Here is a 22039-nt window from a genome sequence, read left to right as displayed (position 1 = left end):
CAACATTTTTTTATTTAATACCAGATTATTATAATAGAAAAAAAAAATTGAAGAATGAACAGTAGCCCATCAGCCTTGATGAGCTACTGTTTGATGAGCAATTGTTCATAAGCCAAAAAATATTTCAGGTATAGAGAATCCATTGGAAACTCTTTTTATGGTGTCATTCTCTATTATAGAGATTTTTATGCATTTAGCTACACCATTGGAGATGCTCTTATGAATTGTTAATCAATACTCTTCGATGAGGAATCAACTTCTAACTCGTCAAGTTATCACTTTGCACTAATTTTCAGTTGGGAACTTTATTGAAATTGTAACACTTACCACACCCAGTGTATGAATGATTTTTTATTTGTTTTATTTTATTTGAGAATCTGCCGTATGAAACTATGAATGATTTAATTGAAAGTTGAAACTAAAGGTGCAACAAGAGCAAAAACATGAGCTGAGACCTTTAGATAACGTACCGGCATAATACAGTCTAGGTAATGTAATATACAACTTTTTTTCTTTTTTCTTTTTTCATTCTTTTCCATTTTAAACCTTGATCGAAACTGGAAAAGAATTTGCCAAAATAGGAGAAAACGAGACACCTTAGCAAAGTGAACAAGTTACTGTAGAATCATAATCTAATTGGTGAATAAGGTCGTAATCCATTCCATCTAATGGACCTTAAAAACTTTTAAATGGCGTGACCATTAACACAGGTAGATACAATAAATAAAGTAACACAGGTTAGATACAATAAATAAATTCTTAACCGTGAAATGTACTCTATCCATCACTTGATATGACGAGGATCCTACTCACAGAGAGAGAGAGAGAGAGAGAGAGAGAGAGAACAAACCAAAGGTAATATTAGGAAACAAACAGTAAAACCCACAAGTATATGGGTATTGAATACCAGAAATGAGTCATGTTTCATATGTTACATATTGTTACACACAAGACATGTACAAGTACGTGGTCTTTAACAAGAAGCTTAAAATAATAATATAAAATTAAATAAGAAAAGAGAGGGAGTAAGATGTGACTGAACTTCTACTGTGGAATTTTGTCCTTCAAATAATTCAGAACAGCTTTGGTTCCTCTATCTAAAATTGTCCTCCGGATACTGTAAAAGATACAGAAAGAAAAGAGCATCACAAAAAATTTTCACAGCATTCTATGCTCCCTTTTAGTAATACACACAATTTTATCTTAAAATTATTTACCAATGAAATTATTTCTGGCAACATGAGTTGTAAAATATTTGAAACGTTGTTACTTGTTTTTACTCTTTCTTCCAGATGCTAGTTTTCACAGAGAGTACAGACCATGGGATGCTAATTGCAAAAGGAGTCCAAGTTCATGAAAATAATATATCAAGAATTACATAGGAAGGGTACTCTCTCCTTTTTTTTGGCTCAACGCATAGGAAGGGTACATGAGCTCTATACACACACATAAGCGACTTGGCCTAGTGTTAAACTAACAAACTTTATGCCACCATTGCCATAAAGTTCAAATCCTGTCACCCATGGAAACTGAATCACACTACCACCTCCTACATGATATTTGTAGAAACATGTCTTCTTCTTCTTTTTTGATAGGTATGGCTTCTTTCTTTCCTTAAGACATTAGCCTCTTTCTCTACTGAGCAATGGCTTGATTTTAATTTCCAGTAAAATACAACATTTCAATAAATTTGGTAATTGTGGTCATGATACGAAGCTCTCTAAATCTCAAGCAAACCAAAAAATTAATTATCTAGCAGAATTTTATTTTTTTGCCATTGTGCTCCTTCAGGTCAAACAATATTGTTGCTTAATCACGAGCTTCAGATTCCAAATTATTCAGGATCTGATTCTCATAGATGCTCCAGGGAGAGCTGTACCTGGTCTCTAATAGAAGTTTCAATCCATAGATCAAATTAAGTACTCTTATTTCCATGAGACTTAACGTCCCCATAATGCTTTAAGTACTCAAGCTGCAGAAAGTGGTTATGTTCAGAGCTTTAGATGAGACCCTTAACTTCACTTGGCATTATTGTGTACTCGTGCATCATTATCCCAAAACTAATAGTATTATTGATGTGTAATTATGATCACTGTATCATAGGCACCCGAATGTGTATAATTTGTCTCGATGCATCACTACAAAAAGATTGCAAGTTTCACCCAAATCAACAAGTTCAGAAGTGACAAAGCTAGATGAAACTGGAAGCAGAGTGAGTGAGTCCCGCAGCGTCGTGCTTGTGGGAGTAGAGTGACCTTTCCCCATCTCTGGGTGGTGAGGTCAGGCGGGGTTCTGTAGAGGAAACATGGCGGAGGAGCTGGAAGTACTCTGGCAGAATCTAAAGGTCACAGATGAGGAGGAAGTTAGTGTAAATCTCGGAAGAGAGTGCACGTGCGCAACAAAAGAAAAGGGGGAAAACTGTCTAGTAATGAAGGTGCTCTCTCGCAGAGGAGTTATGCTTGATGCTTTAAGAAAAAACATTAGGATGTTATGGAAGCCAAATAAGGGTATTCAGATCTCGGTAATAGAAGAGGAGATGTACCTTGTGGAGTTTGGGGATGAAAGGGACAAGAGGAGAGTAATGGAGATGAGCCCATGGCATTACGAGAAACAACTGGTGCTACTATAGGACTTCAAAGGGGATCAAGATCCAAAGGATATTGTTTTCAAGTGGGTTCCTTTCTGGGTCCAAATATACAATTTACCCCTCAAACACAGAACGAGGGAAACAGGGATGACCATTGGAGCTAGCCTTGGGGAGGTTATTGAGGTGGATGTGGCTGACTTGGGAGTACATTGGAGGAAATGTCTTCGAGTAAGGGTTAAAATAGACATAGCCAGAAAGCTAATACGAGGTAGGAAAATAAAGGGCGAGGACGGTGCAGACTGGTGGGTGCTCTTCAAATATGAGCGCCTCCCAAACTTCTGCTATCGATGTGGACTTCTTGAGCTTGACTTGAAAGACTGTCCGTAGAGCAAGGGAGAAGATAGAAACGACGAAACAGAGTAACTCCAATACGGGGCATGGCTAAGAGGAGATCCGGTGAAAAGATCGGGGTGGGAACCTCACTACATGAAGAGGAACGAAGGGTCTGATTGGCGAGGAAAAAGGGCCGACGGTGAAGACAGACGTCCGATGATCCAGAAGTCGAGGAGTTTAGCGGCAGTACCTGACAAAGAAAAGCCTGCAGTGCAGCTCCTTGGGGAGTGTTTTGTGGAGAATACGACAAGTTTTTCAGAGGTTGGGGCGAGCAAGAAGGAGGAAAATCATGGAAATGGCTTGGTCAGTACCATTAGAGCTCCCAAAAGAAAACTTATCTATTTTGGTGAAAGACTGCGAGGTCAGAGAGCAGGCTACAAACGTGAATGCAGAAGGTAGGCATGAGGAGTTGGTAAAGGGAAACAAGGAAGCTCCATCTTTTAAGTTCGAGCACGTGACTAAGGATAGGGGAGTAGGGGATTATGTGGGCTCAGATACGACATGTTCAGTGGAGGGTCCGATGGCTATGATGTATGACATGGAAATGGGCTGGGTTTCGGTGCGACTTGGCCCAACTAGTGGCCATTAGAAAAGAAGGGCTCGGGCAGCCCAGACAAAAGGAAAAGAGAAGGTAACTAGCCCAATTCAGAAGAAAAGAGGTTTATCTATTCCTCTAAGCGAGTTAGACCAGAACGTTCAGGTTTGTAAACGAAAGAAAGTGGAGAGGCAGGGAGGTGGCGATGCAGGAAAAGAAAATGAGACGGTTGGTGGTGTGGCGGTTGCTGCTAGGTAGCATCGCCGAGCCCAATGAGCCTCTTGGCTTGGAACTGCCGAGGCCTTGGGTTAGCTTCGGCGGCGCGTTCACTCACTGATATGGTAAAAGAGACCAACCCAATCTTGGTGTTCTTATCAGAAACCAAGGCAAAGCAGTATAGAATAAAAGGCCTTCAGAGGAAGCTTAATCTGACCCAGGGAATCACGGTGCCTTGCGACGGTCGGAGTGGTGGGCTAGCGATGATGTAGAAAGAAGGGACTGAGGTATGCTTCAAAAGTTGGCAAATTCGCATATCGATGTGGTGGTTTGTGAGGGAAAGGGAGCTCGACCGTGGCGGGCAACGGGGTTTTATGGTCATCCTGATACAGGTATGAGATTAATTTCTTGGAGTTTGCTTAAATCGCTTAAGAGGCAGTGTGATTTACCATGGGTTGTTTTTGGAGATTTAATGAAATTGTTCAATTCGATGAGAAGTTAGGGTGGCTAGATAGGGATGCGAGACAACTGGAGGGGTTTAGAGAATGTTTAACTGATTGTGGGCTTGTTGATTTGGGTTTTGTGGGACAATGATATACTTGGTGTAATGGTAGAATTGAGGAGCAACGCACTCTGGTTAGATTAGACAGGATTGTGGCAAATGAGAGATGGCTGAATATGTTTTGGAGGCAAAAGTGTACCATAGAACAATGGCGGCGTCAGATCATTGTTTGCTTAATCTGTCTCTAAGGCAGCAGGCAAGTAGAAAGGGAGGCAGAAAACGTTTTATGTTTGAAGCAATGTGGACAAAGGATGAGGGCTGTAGGAGGGTGATTGAAGAGGCCTGGGACCCATTGAACTATAACCCAGATTTGCAAGTCCACGATAGACTGAAGTGCTGCCAAGCTAACTTGCAATCCTAGAATATGCGGGTATTTGGAAATGTAAGTAAGATCTTGAAGCAAAAGCAGAACCGACTACAACAATTGGAAGCTTTAAATTTGCTTCATGAACCAGCGGAGGAAATTCAAGCTCTAAGAAGGGAGATAAACGAAGTAATGCTTCGGGAATAAATGATGTGGAACCAGAGGTCTAGGGCGCTATGGGTTAAGTGTGGGGATCGAAATACAAAGTTTTTTCATGAAATGGCAAGTAATAGGCGCAGGAAAAATAAGATTGAGGGTTTGTGTGACAATGAGGGCAGGTAGAGGGAGAAACAAGAAGAAGTGAAAGGAATAATTCTGGATTATTTCAAGGAAATATATAGTACAAATTTCACATCGGATTTTGGAATTAGCCTTGGTGCTCTGGATAGGAGGGTTTCAAACGACATGAATGATGCTCTTCTAAAAGAGTTTAAAGAAGAGGAGGTTTGGCATGCCCTGAAGCAAATGCATCCAACAAAGTCTCCAGGCCTGGATGGTATGTCCCCTATTTTCTTTCAAAAATATTGGGATGTTGTGGGCTCTCAAGTAGTGGATTGTGTACTCAAGATTCTTAAAACAAGTGTTTTGCCAAATGGTTTTAATGACACATAAATTTGTCTTATCCCTAAAATTAATTGCCCTCAAAAGATTACGAACTTTCGTCCAATTAGTTTATGTAATGTTATATATAAAATGATTTCAAAAGTGTTGGCGAATAGGTTGAAGAAAATCCTTCCAGCAATCATTAGCGAGGCCCAAAGTGCATTTGTACCAGGGAGACAGATTACAGATAATGTCTTGGTAGCATTCTAAACCATGCATTGTATAAATCAGAGAAGAAAAGGAAAAAAGGGGCTGATGGCAATTAAGTTGGATATAAGCAAGGCTTATGACCAGGTTGAATGGGCTTATTTGGTAGCGATTATGCGCAGGTTGGGGTTCCAAGAAAGGTGGATATCCTTAATGATGATGTGTGTGAATACGGTGTCATACTCTGTTCTTACGAATGGGGTGCCAAGGGGGAGGATTTTACCAACTTGAGGGTTGAGGTAAGGAGACCCGATCTCGCCGTATCTATTTCTGTTATGTGCTGAGGGCCTATCGGCCATGCTTCGGTCGAACGATCTTGGGGGAGTGCCTAGGGGCATATCAGTGTGTAGACAAGCTCTAGTGGTCTCTCATTTGCTATTTGCAGATGACTGTATAGTCTTTTGCAATGCTTCTAAGGAGGAGGGAGCTAGAATTATGAAAATCCTTGAGGATTATGAGAGGGAGTCGGGGCAGAAGCTAAACAGGGAGAAGACCTCTCTCTTTTTCAGTAAGAACACCCATGAAAAGGTTAAAGAAGAAGTGAGAGACATGTTTGGGGCTCAAATCATCCACCAGCATGAGCAATATTTGGGGCTGCCCCCTTTGGTGGGGAGGGGGAAAAAGAAAGCATTCCAACGTATTCTGGATCAGGTTGGTCGAAAAGTGGCGGGTTGGAAAGGAAAGTTGCTAACTATGGCTGGTCGGGAAATCCTCATAAAGGCTGTTGCCCAAGCTACACCTATGTATACAATGAATTGCTTTAAACTTCCGGAGTCTTTGTGTAATGAGCTCAACTCTTTGATTAGGAATTTTTGGTGGGGTCAGCGAGAAAAGGAAAGAAAGCTAGCATGGATAGCATGGGAGAAGATGTGTATTCCCAAAGCTGAAGGGGGAATGGGCTTCAAGGACCTCAGAGTTTTTAATCTCGCGCTACTTGCAAAACAGGGGTGGCGGCTCACTCAAAACACTGAGTCCCTTGCCCACAGAGTGCTGAAAGCCAGGTATTTTCCAAAATCCAATTTTTTGGAGGCCCAAATAGGTAAGAAACCATCGTATACTTGGAGGAGTTTGATGGCTACACAGGAAGTTCTCCGGAAAGGTTTGAGATGGAATATAGGGAATGGGCAAAGAACGAAGATTTGGGCAGATAGGTGGATCCCAACTCCTAATTCTTTCATGGTAGCAAGTCCTAGGCCTCAAAATTTTGTGGGTGAGCTAGTAGAAACCCTCATTGACCGTGAATCGGGTGGCTAGAACATCAGTGTGGTAAAGAGTGTTTTTTTACCTTATGAAGCAGAGATTGTCTTGAGCATTCCTATTAGTCCCAGTTTTCCATGGGATGCTTTGATTTGAGCTTGGACGAAGAAAGGTGACTTCTTTGTGAAAAGTGCATATCAGGTAGCATACAAGTGGCTGGCCGAAGACAGAGGAAGAGGGGCGGGGGGTGAGGTGTCAAACCCAAGAAAGAAGAAGGAATTTTGGAAGGTAATTTGGGATTTAAATTGCCCAAGCAAAGTCAAATTCTTCTTGTGGAGGGCCTGTAAAAACATTCTCCCTACAAACTACTACCTGTGGCATAGAAAGGTGTCATTGGTTGATGAGTGTGGGCAGTGTGGGCTGATTGAATCTACGGGACATGCCTTGTGGGATTGCTAGATGGCAGAGGCTGTATGGAGGGAAGCAAAGCTATTTTTGCCAAGGATGAGTCATCCTCACCGCGACTTTTATGACGTGATATGGAAATTTTGGGAGGAGAAAAAGGAAATAGAGCTGGAGCGCTTTGCGTGCACTGCGTGGTGTATTTGGAAAAACAGAAATGCAGCAAAATTTGAAGGTAAGACCAAACAAGCAAAGGCGACAGTCTCTGAAGCAAATGCTCTTGTTGAGGAATTTAAAGAGCAAGTTGATGCCCCAAGACAAAACACTCCTCCAAGAAAGGTAGGCTGGACCCCCCCAAACGAAGGTTGGTATAAGGTAAACGTCAATGGAGCGGTGTTCAAAGAGTCAGGCAGCTGTGGAATAGGGATTGTTATTAGAAACAAAAGGGGTCAGATTATGGGAGCGATGAGTAAGAGGATGAATTTACCACTTGGAGCTTTGGAAGTGGAAGCAAAGGCTTTTAAGGAAGGAATTTTGCTGGCTGGAGACCTCGGCCTGAAGGATATTGTACTGGAGGGAGACGCGAAAGTGGTGACAGATGCTCTGGCTGGTTGCTGCTCCCCTCCAAGCTCGATTCAAATGATCGTTGAAGGCTTCCAAAGGTGGAAGTTCAGGGTCCATGAGTGGAAGGTAAATCACGTGTGTAGGACAGGCAATATTGCTGCCCATTTGATGGCTAGAAATGCCAAATCTGTAGATGACAGTGTAGTTTGGGTGGAGGATACTCCACCCATCATTGAATGTCAATTGATCAAAGATGTAACTGGTTCAGACTGTTGTCCGAGTTAATTGAATGTCAACTGGAAGTTTGGTTATCAAAAAAAAAAAAAAAAAAAAAAAGGATGAAACTAGAAGGCTTTGTGTGTTTATTAAGTCAATGCCCTTTTTCACCTGGGAAGTTGTTAGGCTACAATGATGCCTGTGAATTAGACAACTGCTATTATTATTGCCTAATCAAAATTTAACCCTATAACATACAGAGGATATTAATATCTTAACCCTCACAATACAAAATGATACAATTACCCTTACACTTAAACCAATATCACTTATAATATCGCAAAAACCAGAAAACTAAAGCAAAGCTATTGAAACTTCTAAAAAAATTAAATAGTGTTAAAAAAAAAAAGGCTGGAGAAACAGCAAAATGTAGCATACCTTCTCATTGGATTTCCATCAAGTCTTAAAGCCTGTAGGCTCGGTTCAAGCAAACCCTGACCAAAATAAACTCTTTATACTTAGATAATGTAAAAAAATCCTTGAAAATGTGTCCAGAAAAATGTATCATTTGAAGCAGTAGATATATCCTAAAGCCAAACTCTTATTGATTAATGTGTGTAATGCATTGAAGAACAAGTTATTATTACTTAAAAATTAAGACAGGAAAGACAAACAAAAATAATCAGTTAAGCTAATAAAAAAAATGTGATAACAGACTTGTTTATACCATATGTTATGCGATTTAAACCAACCATCACAGAACAATTTATTGGTGAAATGAAAATGTAGTCTGAATTTTGCCCCCAGAAATGCTTTGTGGGGCAAAGTATGGGGCATTTCCTTGTTCTATTTGCTTCTCACCAAAAAAAGTAGGATATAAGAAAAACTAATCATTATGCTAGAAGTATACTAACTTGATGAGCCCATTGATCAGATAGAAAAAACATGAGTTATTTTTGTGATTTGATCATTAAAAAGACAGATATTTTGAGAATTCAAGAGAAGGTCACAGCGAGATGAGTTGTTTATCATTAAGACAGGTGTCAAGTGGACATTCAGAGATGTATGCAGCTGAGAACATGATATTTCCCATTTCTCGCTGCTGACATTAAACACTAGCTGGACCATACAGATTTTATGTACCATAATATCTAAGAAAACACCATAGGAAAAAGGATTCCATATACTGACCAGCTCTGGGGGAAGTACTGAGATGTTGTTGTCAGATAGGCCAAGCTCAGAGAGTGAAGTAAGACGTTGGAACTCCTGCATGCCAGTATTAACAAACGCCATCACAAATTTGATGGCAGTTGATGCTCCCAAAAGAGGAAAGTTTGCATCCATAAACAAAATTTATGAATTCAGGATTCATCTCAGTAAACAATAGATAGATAGAACCAGTAAAATTGAGTATGTCAGCTTGTAGGGTTCCTAGCTTGTCCATAGTAATCAACCTCCTATCAATACATCAATTTGTAGATTCGGGGATCACTTACACCAATGAGCTCTAGTTCAACTGGCACCTTCCCTTGGATTTGAGGTCATGGGTCCAATGACAAACCAGATGCATTTGCAATTTAACAATAAATAAAAAATTTAGGAAAAAAAAAAAACCATGAACCATGAGCCAGTTATGGTCATTGTGAAAAATATAACCTTCAAACCGTGTCCAAAAAATTATTAAATCCGCTAAACTAAAAATGATCGCTTCACTTCCATGTCCATCTCCAATGTTGAAACTGAAACTCTTAACCTGTTAAGCCTAACACACCTTGGCCTGTCATATCTATTTCCATAATTTCCATACACAATAAAATGACCAAGAAAAGAAATCTTTCAACTTGAATGAACCAAAAGAACACATTCCTGTCCACCAATCAAGAATAATAAAATCCTGAAGCCTGTTATATACAAAATGGATCTTTTTTCAAGTCTGTCTAGCCCCAATACTAAAGCAAAGGCAATCAATAGACTTAAACAAGTTCTAAATTAAAAAGTGTCATAATACAGGTTGAAATATTTTCTTTTTAAGAAAGATATATATTACCACTGAAACCGATTGAAGGGAATTTTGGCTCAGGTCAAGGATCCGCAATTGCTGTAAGTTAAATATATCTGAGGGAACTTCGTGTAGCTGCATTCTTCTGTCAAGTGGAATAAGATGTAAGAATAATAGCTTAGACATTAGAGAAAATAATTATAAGTTCAAGCATAGAAGCAAATAGGCAGACTCAGGCATAAAGCCGTGTGCATGTACATCAATCTGTGTGATTGTATTGGAATTTCCAGCTGACTGACCTCAGGTAAAGCTCTTGCAAATGAGACATGCTTGAAAATGCTGGATGCTCCGGTAATGAAGATGCATTACCACTTAGATCCAGAACCTGAACCCTAGAGACTGCTTGAAATCCATCAGATGGAATCTGCAGGTCGAATAATAAGAGGGTAGTCAGATCATAGAGGTAACAAAGTCTCAGAACACATTCTCTAAATATGGATATCTTAGCAAAATAATTCCAGAAAATATCTATAATGTTGAACTGACGATATCAGACAATTGATATACAGTGCCATGCGTCTAAATTGACAGGGTACTTATTTTGCTGTGTGTGTGTGTTTGTGTTAAGAAAAAAGGTCCAAACCTTTTTGACAGATACATTTATGCCAAAGAACTAAGGCCATATATTATCCATGTTGGGTAAGTCCAGTGCCAAAGTCTGGGTAAGTAGGCTATCATGAAGGTTTCTATTTTTTAAATATATCGTGTGATTCAAGTTGTGGTATACACTTAGCTAATTTGTGTTTTTCCATATGTTCATGATGCATGCTTTATTTATTTGAAGGGGTGGGGACAGCAATGGTGAGGTGCCAAGTTAATTGACCTATCAGTTATGGACTGTGTCCCCTGCATGTTTTCCATTGGAGCTCTTAATAAATGGGGTTATGAAAGTTAATTCAATAACAAAAGACAGGAAAAAAAAAAAAGTTTCAAACTGTCCATTTTTTTCAACAGCAACACCTTAACTCATATGGTTCAAGAGAGTAGCATAAAATTAGATCTATTTTACCTGTCTGAGTGGATTATTGTCCAACTTCAAACACAAAAGATTAGGAAGTGACTTTAAAATTGCACCTGGCCAGTCTTTAATCTTGTTCCTGGATAAAATCAAAGTCTGTACATTTGGGGAAAAAATGATGCATTAATAGACAATATCAGATTCAAACAAGCCAAATGATCAGTATAGAAGAATCCCTGATTAACTAAATTCCTAACCAAAGCTGATCTGAAATGGGATGGCCCAAAAGTTTTTAAAGAGGAATTTCTGTACAACTGGACCTGGTGATGCAGGACAAAATTCAAAGGACATATGGGGAAAACAAATAGAACAAGAAAAGCAAGGATAAACCTAAGAATAGGCACATAGGGTTGCTTGGAATCAACTCTAAGCAGGAAAACCTAGAAATCAACACCTAAGCTACCAGGAATCAGCACAAAGCCATTGGAAAATTGTCAACATAAAATTTTATTCATCAATCATTTGCCCATAATATTTTTTCTAGGGACTTTAAATAAGCTTCCAAATTACATCAAGGAAGGAAAATGAAATGATAACTAGATAGCAGTCAAATTCCTAAAAACTCTCAGAATAAAATAAAATTCAAATCAGTTCAAATCCTATATAATTCAAATTAATTCAAAACTCAAAATTTTGACTAATGGAATCAATCAGTATTAATCTGGTGCGCACCAACTTTCCCAGAGTGGAGAGACTCAACCCCGTCAAGTATAGCTCTAAATAGTACTCTAGCAAATCACGTTCCAGATGATACAACTTGGCCCTAGTAATCCATGCGTAGTCAAAACTTGGTCGCATCTTGCAATATACTAGGTAGTGAAAACAATCTGCTCATACAAATTAGCATCATATGTTCTTTATGTGATGGGGGAGGGTTTAGACTTTAGCGGTATTGGATCAAGTATAAATTTTTAACTGGGTCATGAAAAGACTCATCAAAGGGGCATATGGAATGAATTGTTGGACCTTTATAAGATGGAATGTCAACGAAATATGCATTCTTTCCACCAGGATTTAACACTTTGAACAATCTCAAAGAAAATCTCTAGGGACTAAGGAGTAAATCTATAGGCTTCATAAGTTTGTAACCAAGCACTTCAAATAGATGCATGCCTATGGATCTATTGGCAATATTTGGTGCACATTGGGCTTCAGGAAAAATGGAATCTTTGTTTGATTCCCTTTTAGACTCTTTTGGGCTTGTAGTGTTTCAGTCCTCTTATTTTGTTGTCTCTTTAGGTTTTGATAACGCACACTTCACTCACTTTAGATGTCTCAACTTTGATGTTCACTATTACCCATCCATTAGAGTTTCTAGGTTCCCTAAGTTTAATATGGTTTGGATAGTCTAAACAATGCCCTAGACTAAGATCCCTATTGAAATGAGCCAGACAATTTTGGTTGGGAAGTAGCTTGCCCTCAATGATACACTAATCAAAATTTTCAACTTAAATATCAATTAATGAAGTCAAGCTATAAATTAACTATGTCTCACACAATGAGGTTTAAAGATAGGGGTAGCCCCTATTGATGAAAAGATGAGAGCGAGTCGTGAGTAATGAACCGGTAAGAAAGAGTGAATTGATCCAAATTGAGGGAACAAAAAAAGGTAGAGAAAGGTCAAAATAACATTATTAAAAAAAACAAAAAATAAAAAAAGACATGTCAATTAGGGAATTAACAGAGAGTATGACTTTAGATAGGATAGAATGAAGAAAAAAAATTCAAGTGGCCGACCTAGTCTAATCTGTTGAGGATTCATAGGCAACCCCAAATTTTGGGACTAAGGCTTTCTTGTTGTTATTGTTTTTATAAAATTAACCAAGAATCTAAAAAATTAGAACAACATTCAGATGGTGAGTCAAAGTCCACAAAAGAAAAGGATGAGAATTCACACTTGGGATGGACTCAGCACATGCTTGAACTAATCTGAGCACATGCAAGTATGAGTATTAGACTAGGTTGCTAATATCATGGCCTGGTTTGCCAAGAATTCACACTTGGTATGGGCTGAGCACGTGTTTGAACTAATCTGGGTGTGGGATAGATCTGAGTCACATGCTGGTATGAGTATTAGACTAGGTTGCTAATCTCATGGCCCGGTTTGCCAAGAATTCACACTTGGTATGAGCTGAGCACATGTTTGAACTAATCTGGGTGTGGTGTGGGGTATATGTATAGGTGGTAGGCTTAGGAGTGGGTGTGGTTACTGCAGTGGTGGTAAAAGAGGGGGGGGGGTGGGGGGGGGGGTTGGGTGGGGCAAACATCTAACTCTTTGTTTGCATGCCCGCATGCCCTAGATTTAGTAACGTACCGCCCCTTCCACATGGATAAATATTAAAGCTTTAACTCCAGCCTTGCATAACATCAAACTAAATGGACAAATTATTCACTCTCGGAGGACCATATCAGTAATGCCTAGGGGTCCTTCCACAAGATAATAGTCTTCCATGTGTGACAATTTTATTGAGTCACATTCTAGTCACCAATCCAGTCATAATTTAAGATTAGGAAAAAATAATAATCAAATAAAAAATACAAACCTTCACCTTCACGCTCACCCTCACTGCCAGTGGCTCCACCGCCATCCCCAACTCCAATCAGACAAGGCCACCATCCATCGTGGAAATATCCTTCAATCCACAACCAAGTCAGCCATTCAAACAGCCCAAAGGAAGACATTTTATTGGTCACAGTAGACAATTAGAAAGTCTCACATAAATTGCTTCCTGGTGAGTATCAATTTGTGACTATTAAAATGAGGGTGAACCAATTTCAAGCTGTGCAATAAAAAACTTGGTTCGAGCTGTGCAATAAAAAACTTAGGAACTTTCTGTGGAAATAGCAGGTCAATTAAAGTATGATAATGGCGAACCCACATGGTGCTGTTTGGAGAAAGTTCTCCACAGAGCCCCCATCCTCAAATCAGGCGAGTTACTGCCATCCCGCTCCATCTATTCTTCCTGCCATTTGGAGAAGGTTCCAAGAGGTTCCACCGACACACCCCAGATGCACAGATCTGAGACAGAGTGAGAGAGATGCCTATGCCTTGTCTAATTGGAGTTGGGGATGGTGGTGGAGGAGCCACCAGCATTGAGGGTGCTCCTCCTGGAGAAGTGAATAATTTCTCAACCAAAAAGAGCTTCCAAAAAGCATGTCCACATAATTTATTATCCCTTGCACCTTATTACAACAAAATAACTGCTTTAATTTCAAATTTTAGTATTCACCATTTAATGAATCCATTAATCAAGTAATACAATTATACCTTTTTCTTTTTTCGATATGTAGAAATACAAATTTTTTTTTTTAAAAAATCAGGAATAGGTTGGCTCAGATTCTTTTTTTCCCTTTTTTTTTTTTTTTTTTTGATAGGTAAGAAAGATGTATATTAAAAAAACTGCTAAATGCAAAGTAGCACCAGCATATCAAAAGTACAAAAAAAGATGGAAAATAAAAAACATAAAAAAAAACACTAATTACAAAGAAGAAGAGAGCTAAGGAAAAAAGAAAGAGAATCACTAGGTATAAGTCCCCAAGCTCTAGCCCAATAAAAAAGAGAACCAGAAAAAAGAGAAAGCAGTTGGTCATCGGATCTATCCAAATCCTTAAACGTCCGCCAATTGCGTTCTCTCCAAATACACAACGGAACTAAATTCCAAATGTGAGATGAATGCTTTTCCAACCAATTCCACCAACCAAAGAGAAAATCTGACACCGTACATGAGGGGACCCATGAAATCCCAAAAATTCTAAAGACAAAGCACCACAGCTAATAAGCCTTTCCACAATGTAACAATAAATGATCCACTGTCTCCTTACAACAACGACATATAATGCACCAGTCAACAAAGTCAAAACTCATAAGCTGCAAGTTATCTTCCATGAGAATCCTATCCTATGCGGCTGTCCAAACAAAGAAAAAGACACGCCGGGGTGCCTTAACCTTCCAAATACCTTTTCATGGAAAAACAACGGAAGAATAACCATGTAACTTATGATAATATGAGTGGATAGTAAAATTCCCGTTCTTTGTCAACTTCCATCTCATATGATCACCATCAGTCACTGAAGGTAAATTGAATACCAATAATCGAAAGATATCATCCACCACATCTGCCTCCCAATCATTAGGACCCTGAATAAAATGAACATCCCAAGTTCTCCTATCCCCTGCTCCTTGACATATCAAAGATGATTCTATGGAAGCCTCTCTGTTTGTAGCAAAATTGTAGAAAGACCAAAAAAGTACCACCCTCCTCCAAAGCCTATTCTCCTCGATCCCGAAACGCCAAAGCCACTTTCCTAGTAAGACTTTATTGAAAGTGGTCAATTTCCTAATACCCAAACCGCCATTAGCAATAGGCATACACACCTTATCCCAACCCAACAAATGTGTCTTAGAGTCACCCCACAAAAAGTCCCTTTGTAGCTTCTCAATTTTGTTCACCACATGTGTAGGAATGGTGAAAAGAGTTTTTTTTTTTTAAATAAATAAATAAATAAATAAAAGAGGAGGCTAGATAGTGTACTTTTAAGCAATGTCTGTCTACCACCTTTCGACAAATACAACTTCTTCCACCCTGCTAACTTCCGTTCAATTTTTTCCAATATAGGGTCCCAAATAGAGGGGGACTTATTGGACACCCCCAACGGCATACCAAGATAAGTCATTGGTAAGGCCCCAAACCTTCAATCCAATATCTTTGCCAAAACATGCACATTATTTACCTCCCCTATAGGAACCATTTCACTCTTAGCTACGTTAACCTTCAAACTAGTCACAGCCTAAAAACAAAGTAGCAACAATCAAACATGTAGGATTTGCTCCACCACTGCATCACAAAACAAAATAGTATCATCCGCAAACAACAAATGTGAAACACATTCCCCTCTACTCCTCCTACCATCTACCATCCGCCCTAAAGCCACTAAGTAATCTTGCCCTCTCCATTCTCTTCATCATCCTACTAAACACCTCCGTCATAAATAAAAATAACATGGGAGACATCGGATCCCCTTGTCTCAAACCTCTAGGGCTACCAAAAGAAGTCAGCTAGAGACCCATTGACCAACACAGAAAACTGAACTGTAGAGATACAGTTTCGAATCCAGCTACACCATTTCTCCCCAAAACCCATTTTCTTCAACAATGTTAGAAGTGCCTCCCAATTCACATTGTCATGAGCTTTCTCAATATCTAACTTACAAATCAACTCGGGAATCTTACTCTTCGTCCGACTATCAACACACTCATTGGCAATGAGAACTGAATCAAGGATTTGTCTACCTCTATCTCCCACAAAACTATTCTGAAATTTAGATTTCAGTTGATCTAACACCACTTTCAACCGATTTGCCAAAACCTTGGCCAATATCTTATACATACTTCCCACCAAACTAATAGGTCTAAAATCTCAAATGTAGGGGCATCATTCTTCTTAGGAATTAAAGCCATAAAGGTAGCATTAAAAGATTTCTCAAACTTACAGTGCTGATAAAACTCTTCAAAAACTGTTAAAACATCTCTTTCTACAACTCTCCAGCAATGATGGAAAAAAGCCATAGAAAAGTCATCTGGACCTGGAGCTTTATCCCCTTCCATATCTCTGACCACTGATAGTATCTTGTCCTTCTCAAACCTTCTCTCCAACCAACCCTTCTCCAACTCCCCAATTTGATCAAACTCCAGTCTTCCACAAAAGTTCTCCACTATTCGGACTCCTGATATAGAGTTTTATAAAATTGAACTACTTGAGCAGCAACTTCTACTCCTTCCTCATAAATCACTCCATCCACTTCTAAGAAACTCAGATGGTTATACCTTCAATGAGGATTAGCCATTTTGTGGAAGAACTTAGTATTATTATCACCCTCCTTAATGCACAACATCCTCAATTTCTGTCTCCATGAGATCCCCTCTAGAGAAAGAAGATGCTCTACTTGCGATCTCACTTCATTTCTCTCATTTATCTCCATCTCAGTGAGTCCAAGAATCCCTTCCTTAGCATCTAATAACTCTACAGCCCCCAATAATTCTTTCTTCTTGCGACCAGCATTGCCAAATTCTTGGCGACTCCAGTAAATAATATCTTCTTTCAAAGCCTTCAATTTTTTAGCAAAAACATAACTAGGTGTCCACATTCATAATAAAAGACTAATAAGATATCCTCCAAATTGTGAAGCTCAAAAGCATAATAATGCATATAAAATAATAATAATTTTTCATGAAATCACATTAGAAAGTTGTTTTATAAGTTGCATGACACAGAAATCAAAGTACATTCTAATTTCTGCAAGAGATATAGGGCCCGTTTGGTATGTGTGTTTTTTTGGAAATACATGTGAGTGAAAAAGTATATGGAAATACGTGTAATGTTGTTTAAAAACTGAAAACATGTGTTTAAACACATGTACCAAACGGGCCCATATTATGTTAGTTTTTAATACTTCTTTATCCCACTAAGGGTCTAATCAAAAAGATAAACATGCAGATTAATGTCATACTTACACAAGTAACAACAAAAAGTCAAGCATGAATAATTTCAAAATAAACTTTATCATAAATTTTTACACAACCAGGGTAATCGTAGGGAACACCAATAACTCACAAAATAGTTCTCCAAGGACATTCAGTTAACCAAATAAAGCATTGAGCCCTAAAACTTATTAAAAAAACTTAGCCTTAAGCAAAAATGTTCATAGCAAACACTGACTAGAAGCTGAACCAAGAGCTGAGAATCCATGCATATGAAAAACATTAACAAACAGAATAATGCTCACTTTTTTGCTCAGTTAGTTCATACGCCATCCTGATAACTGTACTAGTCTCTTTGATGGTAACAAATAGGAAGCACCTTTCAACTGCAATATTGGAGCATAACATATAAGATTATGAAGGTAAATAGAAATTTAAAGCTTATTATATGCATAAACTATCAGACAGAAAAAATCTACACTTATTTTAAGCTAACACCTAAGTTTGGTGTGACCCCTAGCTGAAATCATCTCATGATTTCACTTTTCAAGTTAACAGCCTTTGGGTTTCAAACATTTGACACAAATGTAGAACATATTTGACACAAATGTAGAACATATTTGACTCGATACCAATGTAATAAACCTTTTCAAAATTAGATAACTCACTACTCTGTTCAAATATTGGAAAGTCAACAATTTGAGTTCCTAATCTTTGTTCCCACTGCACACAAATTTGACTAATAAATCCTTGTATCAACACATGCACTCTTCTTGGTCTTGGATATACTACCTCGATCTCAATTTAGTACGTCTTCACATGTCTCGCAATAACACAACTACAGTCTGCCTCAGAAGTAGTCCGATTAAAAATTTACATCTTCTAGTCATATCCTCTCAACTCTTCATTCCATCACACCATTTAATTCTTACAGATGATAACAGACAAATAAAGCCCTTCAAATCCTAATTCCTAGCCTCAAAAACCATATCCCTTATTACTCTCATCTATTTGTTGCCTCATCCGTTTCTTTTCATTCTCCATCATGACAACATCAGTTCTACCCATTTGCCAATCTTGAAACCATACTCAACCAAAAAAAGGTCACAGTCACACCCAGTTTACAAGCTTCCACCTTTTGCTTGGTCTATCAGAGGCGATTGGTAGGAAACTTTACGCTCAATTTTTTGAAGAGATTGATTCCCAAACTCAAACCCGTGACCTATCGTTTTTTATATAAGGCACTTGACAACCTAGGTCCCACACATACAATACCTCTAAAATCATAACCACTTTTTTTGTTTTGTTTAATGTGGGTGCCCAAGGCTCTTAGAACCCGACTAATCTTCCGGGTGTGTGTATCATATCCTTGTCCTACACATACAACAAGTAATAACAATGACAAATCCCTTTGGATGGCCCCAAGGTATTGGCTTGGGGACTTAAACCCAAAACCTCACATATCACATGAAACCTAGGAACCACTAGACTAAACCCTTTGGTTTTAAACCAAAAACACTTTAGTTTTCTTAAACACTTTCCATAAAAGCCATTTTAAGCTCCACATTCTTAAAACTTCCAGTGGGTTAATTCTTGCAATTCCATATAAACTATAAGCAACACAGTAAATACTTGTTGGACTGGCCATTTGGTTTCATAGTAACAGTTTTATCTTCTAATCCCTATTCCATTGCTTTCTATAATTCCAAACTAATAACTGTCTCTAAGACATTATTAAAGATTGGAAAAACAAACACATAGGTTTCATTTGCTAACATCAGTTCCAGACAACAAAAGATATATCTCAAATTTAATGTAAAAAATCACAAAAATCATAAATAACTAAGAATTATAGTAACAGAGAGAAAGATGAGAGAGAGAGAGAGACTGACCAGTTGGGAAGATTGCAAAATGAGACAGGAACGGTGCGTTTTGAGTTTTTGACTCGACGAGACGCAAGTTCTTAACGCAAGAATGAAGAAACGTGTATTTGGGTCAACAGGTTGGACTTGGCCCATTTAATTTTTACTTTTGGGCCCTCATTTGAGAGCTTTTTGAAAATTTGACCATTTGAGATTAATAGTCAGCCCATTCTACTTATAAAAAACTCTAGTCCATTTGAGGCCACTAGGCCTTTATTTTGTGTATGCACCGTGTATTTTATAATTTGCTGGCCCATGCTCGCGCAAAAATGATCTCATGTGATTGGGCCCACTCTAGGATCCACATCCTTGTAACAGGTTCGGCTAGGGGTATGAATGAACCAAGTTGTTCATGAAAATTTTGAGCTTAACTTGAAAAAAAAATGTTTGTTTATGTAGCAAAAAAGTCAATCTCAAGTTCAGTTTAGGCTTCAATATTAAACGAACTGAGCTCAACAAACATAATACTTTATTCATGAAAATGATACTGAATTTAACATATATTATATTATATTTTTATATGTATACTTGTCTAAAATATACTTATATAGACTTAACCCACTTGAATAAATTCATATAGTTTCAAATTATTATTTGTAGTTTATTGATAATATAAATAGTTTATCCATAATAAAATTCATAGATGTGTGAAGAGGTACAAATTTTAGTCACTGTTTTACCATATAGGAGAAAATAATAAGTTAATCCCGTGAACAAGTTCAAGTTTGTTTAATAAGAAAACAAACCAAGCTTAAATATATAATCTTATTTGGTGATGGGGCTCAAACTTGGCTCATGTTTAAAAAAAAAAAAATGAGTAAGTCTGAACTTTTAACACTGGACCTAATTTAACTAGTTTACAATTCAAACTTTTTCATTTAAATCACCAATAAAGTGCTTGTATTTTTTTTATTTTTTCTTTTGGGATAATTTGATAATTGGGGGAAGGGAATTTGAACCTTAAACATTTTTTGTTGGAAATATTAGGAGGTGCTAAGTAGCGAGTAAGGTTACAAGGCTATTGTATTTGTTGACCTAGAGATACTTGTGGAATAGCTAAGCAATGTTCATCCAAATTGAAAATCATTAGCTAGTGCCCAACTCTAACAAATAATGATCAACTGCTCAAAAAGAAATCTTTGTTCATTATTTTTTTGATACATTATGTAGGGATGGAGATTTTGAACTCTAAAATTTTTCCATTATAAATTCTAAGACGTGTTAGTTGACTTAAGGATCATTGGTGAAATCTTTAGTCAATTGCAGGGTATAAAAATATCTCTTAGTAATGATTACAATGAAAGTAAACCAAATATTTTTTTAAATTTGTTTTTAAAAGAAGAATTGTGTGTGATTCAAGGGGAATTGTAAGGGATTGTTTAATCAACTTTTGGTTGTTGTTAATACATTTATAAGTAGACTTATCAAGAAAATATAATAGTTTATGCCTTTTAATATCATTAATGTGAAATATATATAATTAGAGAATAAATTGGTCAAGCAATCACCGCACACCCTTGGTGTGATGGTCACTCCATAAGTATAAATATTTGTGGGGTGTAAGGGGTAAGAGTCGGAGTTCAAGTTTCCAGAAGGAAGTTTCACATACATATACACTTAGATTATGATAGAGTAAAATTTTTATATTATATAAATAAAAAATGGTCAAGCAAAGAATTAAATTTATAACAAGTCTACGAAAATAATATTTTTCATAATTCTTTTTTACAATTTTTGATGTGACATGTTGTGATTGATATAAATAAAAGTGATATTAAACACAAGTTAAAGTTAAAAAAGGTAAGGCTCTACCAATCATCTTATAATTCAACTGACACCTCTTAATGTTTTTAACAGAGATATCCGAGGTTGAAATCATTCATTTCACTGTAACTATCGAACTTATTACTATTATTATTATTATTTTTTTTTTTAAAGCGTAAAGCTCTTAAAGTATATGAATGGTTGAGGTTTGTACAAGAGAGAATGTATGCACATGGGCATGCTTATTGACCGAATGCTAATTGCAGAACAAGCCATACCTTGGTGGGCCTGGTCATTGATAATCCAATAGAACCGTCTCCATATACACAAAAGACATATAAAGAGCAGTTGTGAGTTGTTGGTCTCTCTTTTTTTCTTTTTTCTTTTTCCTTTTTTTTTCTTTTCTTTTTTTCCATAGAGATGCTTTAGGTAAAGATCTGAAAAAAAAGTACAAAGTACTAGTAATACTTACCAACCCAATATTCAAATCTTTAAGGTGCTATTCAATTGGAATGGGAATCAAATCATAACCTACTTCACCTTATTATTCCAAAACATCTACTTATATTTTCAATTTGTCAATAGCACGATTGGTAATTTTTGTTGAAATTAGTTGAGAGAATAACGAAAGGTTAGCATGTCCCAATCAAAGATAGAGACTCTTTGAAAAAACTAAATTAAACAGTCTTCAAATTGAAAGCATCTCGGTAGTTTATATATTGGCCTCTTTATCGTTGACTGAACTTACATTTATAAAAAAAAAAATTAATAAAAAAAGGAGAAGAAGAAGTAGGATCTCAAACCATTTTACAGCTTCTTTGTTATACGTAAGAGTATTCGAAAAAAAAAATTTTTTAATATATATATATATATAAAATGCCATTTGAAACACTAAAAACCTACTTTATTATTTTACCACATCACTTTACAATATCCAATTTATCACATGTTT

The 22039-nt window shown here is 37.5% G+C and overlaps 2 protein-coding genes across 2 annotated transcripts; both read right to left on the bottom strand.

Moving 5' to 3' along the window:
- Positions 1-861: 861 nt before the first annotated feature.
- LOC112010004 (plant intracellular Ras-group-related LRR protein 6) lies at positions 862-13548 on the bottom strand. The gene is made up of 7 exons (XM_065770075.1): positions 13467-13548; positions 10915-11019; positions 10145-10269; positions 9894-9990; positions 9038-9112; positions 8285-8340; positions 862-1117 (listed from the first exon to the last, which is right to left on the bottom strand). Exons 1-7 carry the CDS (start codon positions 13509-13511, stop codon positions 1045-1047), a joined length of 576 nt encoding a protein of 191 aa, XP_065626147.1. The 5' UTR covers positions 13512-13548; the 3' UTR covers positions 862-1044.
- Positions 13549-15962: 2414 nt separating this feature from the next.
- Positions 15963-18469, bottom strand: LOC112039534 (uncharacterized). The gene is made up of 5 exons (XM_065770093.1): positions 18403-18469; positions 17693-17787; positions 16797-17028; positions 16313-16647; positions 15963-16235 (listed from the first exon to the last, which is right to left on the bottom strand). The coding sequence occupies exons 1-5, from the start codon at positions 18467-18469 to the stop codon at positions 15963-15965; spliced, it is 1002 nt and encodes a 333-aa protein (XP_065626165.1).
- Between the last annotated feature and the right edge of the window lie 3570 nt (positions 18470-22039).

Source organism: Quercus suber, unplaced genomic scaffold (assembly GCF_002906115.3).
Source record: "Quercus suber isolate HL8 unplaced genomic scaffold, Cork oak 2.0 scaffold_3B, whole genome shotgun sequence".
Lineage (NCBI taxonomy): Eukaryota > Viridiplantae > Streptophyta > Magnoliopsida > Fagales > Fagaceae > Quercus > Quercus suber.
The sequence above is the reverse complement of the archived record's forward strand: the minus strand, read 5'-3'. Positions and strand labels throughout refer to the sequence as shown.